This window comes from Xenopus laevis, chromosome 1S, assembly GCF_017654675.1.
Source record: "Xenopus laevis strain J_2021 chromosome 1S, Xenopus_laevis_v10.1, whole genome shotgun sequence".
NCBI lineage: Eukaryota > Metazoa > Chordata > Amphibia > Anura > Pipidae > Xenopus > Xenopus laevis.
The window spans coordinates 26,048,561-26,061,623 of record NC_054372.1 but is presented as its reverse complement, the minus strand read 5'-3'; the positions used below and the strand labels follow the sequence as shown (position 1 = coordinate 26,061,623).

General features: G+C 40.5%; 1 protein-coding gene across 7 annotated transcripts in view; it reads right to left on the bottom strand.

Moving 5' to 3' along the window:
• The window catches only part of limch1.S (LIM and calponin homology domains 1 S homeolog), a 173,504-nt gene that overhangs the window by 18,289 nt on the left and 142,152 nt on the right, over positions 1 to 13,063 (bottom strand). For 4 of the 7 annotated variants that reach the window (XM_041579446.1, XM_041579447.1, XM_018243116.2 and 1 more), the window contains 11 exons: positions 11,810 to 12,218; positions 11,355 to 11,564; positions 10,059 to 10,155; positions 9,306 to 9,439; positions 8,240 to 8,336; positions 6,844 to 6,924; positions 5,133 to 5,161; positions 3,904 to 4,011; positions 3,655 to 3,747; positions 2,728 to 2,874; positions 401 to 534 (listed from right to left, as the gene is read on the bottom strand). In XM_041579446.1, the coding sequence (XP_041435380.1) occupies positions 401 to 534; positions 2,728 to 2,874; positions 3,655 to 3,747; positions 3,904 to 4,011; positions 5,133 to 5,161; positions 6,844 to 6,924; positions 8,240 to 8,336; positions 9,306 to 9,439; positions 10,059 to 10,155; positions 11,355 to 11,564; positions 11,810 to 12,218 (1,539 nt within the window). The remainder of the gene's footprint in view (positions 1 to 400; positions 535 to 2,727; positions 2,875 to 3,654; positions 3,748 to 3,903; positions 4,012 to 5,132; positions 5,162 to 6,843; positions 6,925 to 8,239; positions 8,337 to 9,305; positions 9,440 to 10,058; positions 10,156 to 11,354; positions 11,565 to 11,809; positions 12,219 to 13,063) is intronic. The other 3 variants (XM_041579445.1, XM_041579444.1, XM_018243117.2) reach the window with 3 other exon arrangements.

Here is a 13,063-nt window from a genome sequence, read left to right as displayed (position 1 = left end):
AAGGGTCTGCTTCATCTGTAGTTAGTGTTAGTTAGTGGCTGTAATTAAAAGGTCTCCCATATGCAATACCCTTTAGGATGGCCACCCATTACCTAATGTTCCAATACTGTTGTGTCCACAGTGAAATGTTATAGAACTGGAGTCTTAGATTAGCCTGCCCTAGTTTATATCAGTTGCTCTAGGTAAGAGTTTGCTGAACATTTTTAGTTCAAGCCTTCGCTTGAGGTCCAAAAGGAATTCAGTAAAATGTATGATTTTGTTTTCTGTACTCGACTGATCAAAACTATTGTTTGGCTGTTACTGGCTACTGCGCTGGCGCAATTTAGCACCTATGTTAATAAACACCAATATGCTCAAGCATTCAACGCAAATCTTTCAGAGCAACAATAAAAACACCTACTCTGTTTTTCCCTTTATTTGCGTCTCTTCAGCAGCAAGCATTGACCCCTCCTGTGTATAGAAAAGCTGCTGCTGTGTTACGTTGCTCTGCGTATGTATCTCGCTCTTTATCGCTCTGTTGGACTCTGCCATTAGCTGCAAATAAAAGAAAAAGATCATAAACCCCACAATTCATATTCCGTGAAACTATTTTGTGCAGCAATAACAGCCCTTTAGACATAAGTATGTAACAGCTCTGCACACGGTTCAGGGTGGTTTTGCCCGTCTTACATGCAAATTTGCCCCAGGCTGTTGTTCAGCTTAGTTGGATGAAGGTCACCACAATTTTCAAATAGAACAGATCCTAGGTCATTGTAGGACCTTCACCATTTCCTTGTGTTTGGGATCACTATCGATCACTGAAGAATTTTCTTCCAAGCTTCAGTTTTTAGCAAAGTTACAACAGGTTTTCTAGCTGAATTTCCATGTATTTTGCACCAAATATTTGTTATTATATTTAAAGACAATGCCCAGTCCCTGCTCATGAAAACCAAGGGTGATGCCGCCACCACCACACACCACACTGGTGCTAATCTGGATTTGCACTACACAACTTTCATGATATATGATTAACTGTTGTATCTTTACTCCACTCTTAGCTACTGAACTCTAACACCCCTATATAGTGAGTGTTGGATTCTCTATGGCCACAGTTATGCCTTTGTTTGGAGAAAGGATTTAGTGGGGCAACATCTTCTTATTTTGATGCAGCTTCCACCTTATGGTAATGGAGCCAGTAATGCCTACTGAGTTACCAAAATACACAAGGTGTATGTGGAGCACTCCAAGGCTAAATATAATATAAGCCATTGGGCAGAAAGAATAGGCACATGTCAAGGTCTTGCTGAATGTTGGGATGAAACCAACCATATTTAAGGTGTCCATACATTATAGGTCATAAACAAGCAGATCTTTCCCCTGAAATGCCCACCAAAGGTGAGAGATTTTGGGTTAATGAAAAATTAAAAAGGAATATTACAGTCAGAATAAAGATTCTGCTGGGGACCAGGAAGCAGCTACAATTTACTTTTTTGGGAACGAAAACAAATATACTGCGTTCTCAGTAATTTATGAACTCACAATTTGAAAACACTTTTATACAACTTTCATTGAAAGTGTCTGGCCATTCTACTATACACAATTCATTAAATTAATACCACTAATCAACAATTCATATACTTTAAAAACAATTTCATATACTTTAAGACACAGGAGAATTCATATAGGGTTACTGTTAAAAGCTTAATTCAAACAGTGCATAAATGACTTGAAAACTCTCCCAATTCATGGAGCATGAGGTGTGCAAGTTCATATTGTGATGCTAAATGAATAAAAGGCGGAGGCTAATGCACACATAACGTAATGATATTTCACATACAGTGGTGATAATATGGCGCCCCAAATGTCTGCGATATACAGTAGTACTGTGTACAATTGCAGTCACTTCACACCTAGCTTGGTGTATATTGAATACACACTAAAATGAACAATAACCAAAATCACTGGCCAATTGCCTGTCTCCCAGCTAGCATGAAAACGTTTTAGCAGTAACACTATATGAATTCTCATCTTAAAGATATTGGGTTAACCCAATTGCTTGGCCCTAGAGCCAAAACCATTGGATCAAAACAAACGGAAAAGAGGTCGTCAGGCAAGGACCGTATCAACAAGTTGACGTGAAAATCAAATCTGTCCTTTTAGGGGACCCATCGGATGGTCCCATTCACAATATACAGAAAACTCCATCTATAGGCAGCTCAAATCTGCCGATGTATGGCCACATTTAGAAGTGAAGCAGATACTGTATATTTGCACTGAAAGTGCAAACGCAACGGCATTCATTTTGATACATTGTCACGATTACATCAGGTGCATCTCCCGTTGTGAGAACAATTACATTGGAATCATGAGAAAAAACACTGCATTGGGGGTAAAAAAAAATGGTGATTGCACTTTAAATTGCACCTAGTCCTAATTGGCCTCTTTGGTCCTCATTTTTACATCTGTCCTTCAGAATAACAATCCCTTAACTGTGGGTTTTTCTATCCCAAATGTAGGTCTGTTAAATGAATGATTCTCTGGCGGAGGCTAACGGTAAGGTAACAGTGTTTATACACAGGGATTATATTATATATTAGATTTTTTTTGTATTATATGTCAATATCGCATTGTTCATGGGTCTAAGGTACTGCATATAAGGTAGGAATCTGAATCGGAATGTGGGTCTGGTGTGATATGATGTTATAGCTTTGGAACCTTACGCAGATGTCTGGAAAAACGTGGTCTCACCTTTTCATTGTTATTTTCTTGATCTCTCTTGGCATGGTCTGTAAGTGCTGGAATAAAGTTTCCATTTCTTTCAGAGATATTAAAGTGCACATTAGAATTTGGGGATAAAGTGATAGGTACCACAGTGTCTTCGATTATCTTCCTTTCCTACAAGACAAGGTCAACATTCCAGAGTCAGTCACCAATTAGGGTCAGGACACACAGGCAGATTCAGGGAGATTAGTAGTCCGGTGACAAATCTCCTCTTCTTCAGGGCAACTAATCTCCCCGAACTGTCTCCCCTGTCTTCCCGCAGGCTAAAATGTAAATCACCAGTGGGGTGGCACTTGGCGCGATTCGTTTTCCGAAGTCGGCTGAAGTTTCTTTTTGAGGCAACTTCGGAAAACGAAACGCGCCGAGTGCCATCATGACAGTGATTTACATTTTAGCCGGCGGGAAGGCAGTTAGGGGAGATTAGTCGCCCCGAAGAAGAGGAGATTTGTTGCCGGGCAACTAAACTCCCTGAATCTGCCTGTGTGCTCTGACCCTTAAGGGATTTCTATAGATAAGCTAAGGAACAGGCCATAGATGGAATTATAAGAATGGTCACAGCCTTGAAAGAAATGAGAAACACACCCAAAATCTCTTAAGAAATTAAGCTTTGTGCTTGGTCTGGAGGGCCAACCACCTTCAACTATATAGTAACAATTCAAGCGAAGCACCAGCACAACAAAGCTCTTATTTATGGAAGGAAATCTACTGTATGAGAGAACTGAGCACTGCCTCAGACAAATGGTAGTTAAGATTTAAGGATTGGTGGCTGCTCAACGTCCCACATTGGGAAAAAAATAATTCAAAATCCATTCTTGTGGCTACTTGGTATCACCTCAAAAGCCCTCCTGCTTAGTAGTTATCTGAAATAAGCACATTTAATATTTCACTTAGTACCTCTTCATAATATTTCCTTTCCTCTTCTTCTACTTCTTTCTGAGCTTTTTCCCATTCCTCCTTAAGTTTTTCCTGCTCTTTCTGGTACCTCTCCTGTTGAAAAATATACCCAAGAGATTCAGTTGATTTTCTATCTACCGGTATCTATATACAGAGAAACAGAGAGGAAGAAAAGAGAGCGAGAGAGAGAAAGAGAAATCCCACCACCCCTTGCATTAAGATGACAATGCACAAAGCACAACCAATCACCTGGAGAAGCCTTTCCTGTTCCTGCTGCCATTTCTCTTGCCTTTTGCGTTCTTCTTCTGGGTCCCATGTGCAGAATCGGTTAGGAGAATTCAGATTGGGTACTAGTGCCTTCCAGAAGAATCAGAAAAATAGTGCATCCCTTGAAACTCATTTAAATACATTATCTGCTCCACTAACATTTATACATGTTTTCACTATGGGCAGGGGGACCTATCTTACTACACTAACACATATACTTACTCCATTGGGTAAGTACCCAGTGCAAAATATTACATATACTGACTGTACTAGAATATAGAACTACGTTGTGCCCGTCAATTTTGTGTTACAGTTATCTGCGAGTGCCAAGACAAAGATGGCCATCTCCTGGCTGGTTTCTTCTGAGGGTCAGTGTTGCAGCACTAGGACATTTCATGGTTTCTTGTAACACTGCTTACCTATGAGCTGCTATTCTATTCTATTTGTTTGCTAAGCCAATGGGAGATTTATGGCTGTGAAATATGACTGATTTGCTAAACACTTAGGGGCAGATTTATCAAGGATAGAATTGAATAGTCGAAATATGAATTTCGAGATTTATCATGTACTATCCCTTTAAGAATTTACATTCGACTATTCCCCATCTAAAACCTGCTGAATTGGTGTTTTAGCCTACGGAAGGACCTCATACATACAATCAATTTGGAGTCGTTTAGTGAACTTTTGAAAAAAAATCTTTTTTTTTGATTCGAGTTTGCAGGTCCATCCTATTCACCCGAGTTTAAAAAATGACAATTTTTTAATAAATTTCCATAGGTCGTTCCCCCCCCCAAATTTCGAGTTTATGGGAGTTTTTAGAAACTCTCATAAACTCGAAATTTGACCCTTGTTAAATCTGCCCTAAGTGTTGGTGCAAATTCACTGTTGATGGTGCATTCCAGAGCACAATAGCCATCTGGGGAGCAAAGAGGTGCAGAGTAGTCATGTTGGAACAGTTGTGGGCAGAAGGGGTGCTACAGATTTACCAATAGGGAGAATAGTTCACTTTTGCAGGCAAATCACTCATCACTATACTTATAGAAAATCAGATGGCACACACAGAAGCATTCGTGCTAAATGGTTGAAGTTTTATTGAGATCCCCACAACGTTTCGGAGGCACAGCCTCCTTTCTCAAGTGCTCTCAAGATCACTCATCACTCTTATGCAACATTTCTCCTGTTTAATATGTTACAAAATGGAAATGACTTACTGGTGACTTCTCTGTACATTCTATATCCACTGTTTGGAATGAAAAAAAAAAGAAATTAGTTACAGTAGCACTTGCCCGACTATCACATTTACAATAAGTAAAAACTTTCTTGCATCCATTCTTCTGGAAAGGCTAATGACCCAACTTGGTGCAGTTTTATGAGACTAAAAGATAAAGACAATTCTAATTCATTTGAAGCAACAACCACCATATACTCCAATACTCCCCATCCAAGAAACAAAAAAGTTCAATGGGTTTTAATGGATCAGCATTGGATTTACTCTTAAAGCACCAGCTCAGTTAAACGAATACTTACTGGAAGGAACAGATCAACACATTATTGACCATGTAGAACATAATTGAAGAACATGTAAACATTATTCATTTTGTTCCTGCCAAAATACTGGGATAGTATTAGAGCATGTTAGAGTACATTGCTTTCACTGGGCAGGTCCCACCAGGAGAAGATTCCTTTCTGCAGGAACTGGTGCTTTCACAGGCACAAGAAGGGATAAACAGGCAACCTCCACCCAAGGCATCAATATAAGGGATGGCATCTGATATATTTTGCTTTGATGTATAGCAAGAAACTTGCAGGATTAATGCAACTCTACAAGCAAGGCTTCAAGCTCAGCGATTCCATCAACCATGATCAACATTAGCAAAATATTAAAGGACAGCCGGATAATAACCTGATATATTGTAAATAATGTCACAAAAACTGTCATCTTTAGAGAAGCATGCATTAAAGCTACAAAAAATCAGTAAAAAAAAAGTAAAATGGAATTGCCATTATTTCAGAGCTTTCTGGATAACTGGTTTCCAGATAATAGATCACATAGCTATGCTTTTATTTACATAAGTTATTAATCTAATCATGCAATTTGAAGGTTTTCTTTAAACATAACTAAATTAAGGGTTTACACCCAGGACTGCATTGACAATGTTTTCTTCTGCCCCACAGCTCCTGCTTAGTGATGGGCGAATTTCTCCCGTTTCGCTTTGCCGAAAAATTCCAGAATTTTCAGTGAAATTCTCGAAACGGTGAAAAATTTGTGAAATTTGAAAATTGAAGCCCGCAGCAATTTTCGCGGTCCGAATAGTGTTAACGCGTGGCGATGTTGACGCAACCTACTTTTAAGACGCGCATCCAAGAATTTTTGATGGCAGCGAATTTTCGCAGGAGTTTTGTGAATTTATTCACCGGCGCCAAATGCGGAAGTTCGATGCGAGTTCAGCCCAGGCAAATTTATTCGCCCATCACTACTCCTGCTGCCACAATGGATTTCCCTGCAGTTATTCCGGGAGACTAGGGGCCTGCTATCTGTACCAGTATGAGCAGAACCATTAAACATTTTGTTTTAAAATTACCCTCCTCCCAATAAGCCCAGGGATACCGACATCTTATAGCCCTCCCCAATATCAACCCTCGTCTTCTTACTTGAAACAGTAGCCTATTTTAACAAGGAAATTAGTCCAACAAGAGAGATTCTGTGCATATCTCAGCAAAGAATGCCTGGCTAAACCCAGCAATGTCAGACTGCTGCAGCTGCTAAGGAAGATGCTATTTGTTCCACAGATGCAGTGTTTTCTAATGTGGAAGTAGGAGAGGACATACAGCAGAAAGGGTGAAACTGATGAAGCCCCCAGTGCCCCACACCAGTCATTGTGCAAGGGAGGAGAGAGTGCAGCAGACCAACACTTCGGGTACCTGGCTGCAAAAAAAACTGGGATCGTCTCCAGGCATTCCGGGTCTGAAGCGTAATGTTTAGCTGTACTTTGTTTGATGATTCTGAGAGGCAGGGCAAAGACAACTTATTAAAATAAACTGTACAAAGTGTAGGACACAACAAGAGCAGAACTAATTGGCAATTACACACTTAAATGGCTGAACTTTTCTTTTTTCAATTCAAATAAACGATGTAACTATTAGTGATGTGCGGGTCGGTATTTCCCCCAACCCGCACCCGAACCTAACCCGCCTTTCCCTTGGCCCCCGCCTGTCCACATCCGACTTTCCGTGTTTCTTTTATAGACCCGTGCCGCCCCGATGATGATGTCACAAAAGGGGCGGGGCGAGCAGGCGCATCGTCTTTAAAAGATGAACCCAGAAGTCAGAAGCCGGCATTTGACGGGGGTGAGCAAAGAGAGCAGAAGAAGAGCTCAACCCGCACCCGCCCTCCACCCGCGAGGAAGAGTGTGAGGTCAGGCAGAACCCGTCCAACCCGCGGGTCCTACGGGTATGGGAACGGCCCGCACATCACTAGAACCTATATATATATCAATGAAACACAGGATCCGACCGTTCCAGCTCACCGATACTCCCCTCGTCCAGGTGCTCAGTCGACAGTGTCCCCACTGTAAGCATAACAAAAACTCCACAGGCAGACAGCACTTCTGGATGGATTTATTGGGAAAAAGGCTGCTGTATACCACCTAACGCGTTTCGGGATTGTATCCCTTAATCATAGGCTGTGATTAAGGGCCTACGATAGCCTATGATTAAGGGATACAGTGCCAAAACACACTAGGCGGTATACAGCAGCCTTTTTCCCAATAAATCCATCCAGAACTGCCGTCTACCTGTGGAGTTCTTGTTATATATATATATATAGCTATATATATTGTATTAGTCTGTATTAGTCCCAGGTAACGTTTTTTTGCACCGTGTTAGCCCGTTGAGAAAGTTATAGGGAAGAGCTTTTGATATGAAACATAAAAAATTACCAGCTTTGAAGAAGGAACTGTAATGTTCTGAAAGCTTGCTGTGATTATCATCTTAGTTAGCCAATAAAGGTATCACCTTTATACCACTTTTGTTATGTTTCATATCAAAAGGTCCCTAATCTATCAGAATTCAGGAAATCTGAGGTCTGACACTTATGCACAGACTTCTACACAGAACACTGTATTATTATCCAGCCAAGGATGGGAGTCATAATGTAACAGCAATCCTGAATTCAGTACATCACTACATTATTCCTACCTCAGGAGCTTTCCTGTTGTGAAATGAAAATTGTCTGAATGGCTTCTGTCCTGCAAGTGTCAGTATCACTCAGAATAACCCTCTGCTAAACAATCACTGGGAAGAAATATCTGCTACTTACCATTCACTTTAATCTTGGAGGATTCGTCTACATTTTCAGAACTTTTTAAAGGCTGTAAGGAATTTTCTTTGGCTTCACTGTAATTGGAGTCCAGAGACTTATAACAATAAAAAAAAAAGATAAATTAGGCCTTAACACGAATTAAAATATAACTGATTCTCGCAAAATACTAAACACCTTGCCCTAGTTGTATGAATTTTGAAACCATATTTAAAGCACTTTACTCTCCATGGAACTTACTTACTAACAAAATGTTACAGCAGAAGGTACTTGGGAGGGATTGTCCCAAGGTGAATATGTTGGATCCAACCAGCAAGGTGTACTTTGGCATTTCTATGAATACATGGAACTAAATCTCATTACTTAAAGGGATACTGTCATGGGTAAACATGTTTTTTCCAAAACGCATCAGATAATAGTGCTGCTCCAGCAGAATTATGCACTGAAATCCATTTCTCAAAAGAGCAAACAGATTTTTCTATATTCAATTTTGAAATCTGACATGGGGCTAGACATATTGTCAGTTTCCCAGCTGCCCCAGTCATGTGACTTGTGCCTGCACTTTAGGATGGAACTAGCCGCGCGGTCCTAGCGCCCACCTCACCTCCCCTTCCCAGCGCGCCAGCGTTTTCGCCGGCGCAGCTGCTGTAATTGAATGGGGACACACGTGTCCCCATAGTGCGGCTGGGCGGCATGCCGCCCCCATTTTTTTGCCGCCCTAGGCCCGGGCCTATGCGGCCTTGCTGCAAATCCAGGCCTGCCATTGTTCTGTTGTTAGGCTGCTGGGGAGGGAGGGGGATATCACTCCAACTTTCCGCTTGCAGGGAATATGTCATCAATGATAAAGGAATACGGATCTAACAAGGCACTGACAGCTTGGGTATGAATTGCAAGGAACCAGTACAGTGTCAGCACTCCAATGCTAAATTTAAAATACAGTCACAGAATAATTAAATATAAGAGAAACAACTAATTGCCCAGTACTGCCTCCTATTTTGTCTGCTGAAAATAGAAAAATCAAATTGATCATTGAGACTATTTCTATCATTGTATAAATCCACTTTACCCAATGCATAATCAGCTCGGCAGCTTCCACCTTCCTCTCATCCTCAGTATCCGTCCCATTGACAGTCAATGGTGGAATCTCTATACTGCTCACAGCAGGTACATCCTGGGTTGTGCTATTAGACTGTGTGTTACCTTGAAAAAAAAAAAAACAATTGGGCAAACTAAATATATTCGCATATGAAATCACATGTTAAGGTTACATGAAAAATTTTGAGTTGTAGCACTAGGCAAAGGTTCAAAAATCAACATAAAAGGGTGCAAATGTTCAGCCCTCATTTAATGGCAAATGACCATATTCAACTCCCTCAGGGATCTGCTGGCTAAGAAAATTCTGAGCGCTGCTTTGCAACAGCTGGAGGGCTTCAAGACTACAGGAGGCAAAATATGAGTCTGATTCTATCATAAGACAAGGAATGGAGGACAGACCCAAGATCAAGCTCTGCTGTGCTGCAATGGACTTTTATTAAACACTAATAGTTTAAATAGGTGTCCTTTATCAAGTGTGATAAAAGGTGAATATGCTCAAAACAAGTAGTGTGTAATAAAAGGTATCTTAGGTCCATTAATTGTCTAATGATTGATCCAGTGTACAGAGGATGGACCAGAAGAGCAGATTATATGGAGTAACAATATATTGAGGCCTAAACCTGATACCAACCAACGTGAGAGGAGTCAGATTTAGCAGCTGTTCAAAGGTTGCTTTTAACAATTGATACTCATTCCCAATAGCAATAGGGAATTATCTACAAACCTTCTGACAATTGTTCCACAGAGTAAAGACTTTCCTCAAGTACAAGAGAATCTGGTTCATCCTCCTGGTTTATGTGATTACTGTCTTCATGGAGACTCTATAAAGCAGAAGAACACAGTGTAGAAGATACATTTAAATAAGCTTTCAATTTTCAAACCTATTTAGTTTTCTTTAAATTAAAAGAGGATGGGTCTTTGTTTTTATGAAGGTACAAAGGCAAAGGTGCTGGGCAAAGCGGTGTTTATAGGAAGGACAGAGGAAGCCAGAAGCTCATATTTAGTTCAGTGTAGCCCAAGGTCCTCGCACAAGAATATAGTACACAGAGTCCAATTTTTAACACACAGTATGGGACAGATTTATAGTATATTGGAATAGTAAATTGGAATTCAAATTTTTGAGTTTCAAAATTCACACATTCGACTTTTAATCCACCCGTTTTTGAATGCAAACTTGACCATGGAAAAGGTCCTAATTCAATATTCGCCACCTAAAACCTGTTGAGTTCATGTACAAGTCAATGTCAGAGGCCGTTGAGCCATTTGGAGATATTATATATATGATAATAGCCTGACATTCAAGTTTTTTTTCAGGAGAAAAACTTGATTCGTACAAATTGAATATCATTAAATTGTAGGGTCGGAACCATTAGATCAAATATTAGACACATTTTTTTTTAATTTTTTCTTAAATAACCTCCCAGTCAAATTATGAGTATGAGTATATTTGCAATAGAAGAAAAATCACATTAATTCAAATTTGACCTTTGATAAATGGGCCTCTACAGTGGCGGAACTACCGGGGGAGCAGGGGGTGCGAGCGGGCCAGGGCCCGCACCCACTCAGGGCCCCAGGCAGTCCATGCGCCACTAACAAATGCGGCCGTATGGAGGGGGACTGGGCCCGGGGCCCGGCTGCGCGTCACGCACCAGGGCCCGCCCCCTCTAGGATCGCTACTGGGCCTCTATGTGTCATAGGCATGTCTCCCCACAGAGTGGTATAACCTTCTCCAAGGAGCTCATTGGATTATTATTGAAAGCTACATGGGGTAGTCTGACACTAACAACTAGACCTAGATTGTGGGTAATAATGAAGAATAAAAAAAGTCTTCCTTTACATTCACATGTCTAATACAGTTCCTTAAAACAAGATTATTACAGCATTTGATTCTAACTATATGGCTATCAGACGGATGTTCATTTTTGAGAAATGGTACCTTAACATAAAATTTTAAGATGGTAACATTCATAGCGTCAAACAAAATAAAAAACAAGAGTGCTATATAGAACCATGCTCTTACTTTGGATTCATGTAACAAATTCAGGTTGTTTGGTCTGGCCAGATTAAGCTCAATGGAAGCTATGTCTTTCTTTATTTCAACAACAGGAGCATCAACTCTGGCTACACCTTCAAACATCTGAGATTGGGTTAGTGATGGGGCAAATGTCTGGCTTTCATGTTCCTTTCCCTTCTGCTCCTCCACCCCGTTGAGATTCACCTTTCCGTCCACCTGAATTTGTCCAAAATAAAGACATTTAGAGGAGGTCTCATTGCCAAGACTCTTGCATCACCAAACCACATGGTATTGCCGCCTAGGAAAATCTAGAACAACCAGTGTTGTATTAGCTACAATAACCCATCAATGAGGTCAATACAAATATAGTGCTGACTAGGCAGATTGGGGGAGTGATAATTGCCTCAGTGGCAGCTTTCTTATCTCTCAGACTTAAAATAGAACAATAAATATAACCCTACCTTAAATGTCTTGAGGACTTCCTGGGTGTTTTTGGGCTGGGAGTAAGGCTTGGCTGTTAGCATAGGCACAGTCTTTGAGCTAATGTTTTTGCTTGGTGATATTAGACCTGTCGGACTCTTTGCTTCACATGGGCTGCTGGGAAAGACCGTTGCTTCAACAGTGGAAGTGTATTTTGGTGATGGCAAAGACTGTTCCCTCAGGTATTTCAGCGGGTTTGGGTCCTCTGATGAAGACAATAAACTTGGCTCCACTGACTGGCTTTTTTCTAAAAATGTTGGCATCACTAATCCCTCAAGAACAGCTTCGCTAATTGTAAACTTTTCAATGTAGCTCTGTAATATATGTTCAGCCTCATCTCTGGTCTTGGCATTTTTGTAGGCTTCGTGCAGTTCTCTCTCTCGACGTTCTCTATTGCATAAAAGAAAACAGCAATATAACATAACATATACACCTCAAACAGAGCTGGCTGTATGCTTGTGTCACAATTAATTCATGGTACATCTGATTATTTATATTATCTAGAGGCGATGTAGATTGAAAGTATAACATATTTATCTTTGGGACCTTTACTTTTTGCTTTCAACCTGTATTCGGCAATTTAGTGTTCATACAAAGTACGGTCTGTTGTTGGCAATCGGGTGGACAGGTATCTGTTCAGCCGCCTTAAGGGAGAGTTCGCTAGATTATGAGTTTGTTAAATTTTCATTAACCAGATAAGTCTTTAAACCATACAGTAGATGCCAAGAGGATCTTTCAGCTCTACTGCTTAGGGAAGGAGGAGAAAAGCTAGGAAAGGGCTGTAACATATTCCCTTTGTCACTCTAAGAATTATCAACAATTCTGTGTGACAGCACAACCCATTCTTGGCTAAAATCTCCAAGATGATCCTTCTTATATACTGTTTTTGCATGTAATTAAACGGTTGCCCACTTTCCTAGGCTCTGTTGAAATACACCTTCTAGACAAAGCTAAATTGCTGATTCCCCAGAGATGGAAGCAAACAGCAGTACCTATTCTACAAGATTAGTAAAGAATAAATTCATAGAACTGAGGAGCTCTCCAGCTATAAACATGAACTATATAATGCCTATAGTGCTATCTGTTTTCATTGGATTATCTTCGATTAAACTGATCACTACAAATGCACATTTCAACAGCCCATCAGGGTATCTAACCAGTTCCCCTTCCCTGTTCTTTCCCTCCATTCTTGCTTTGCCCTCCCTCTCCTTTCTGTATAAAGATGGCCATAGATG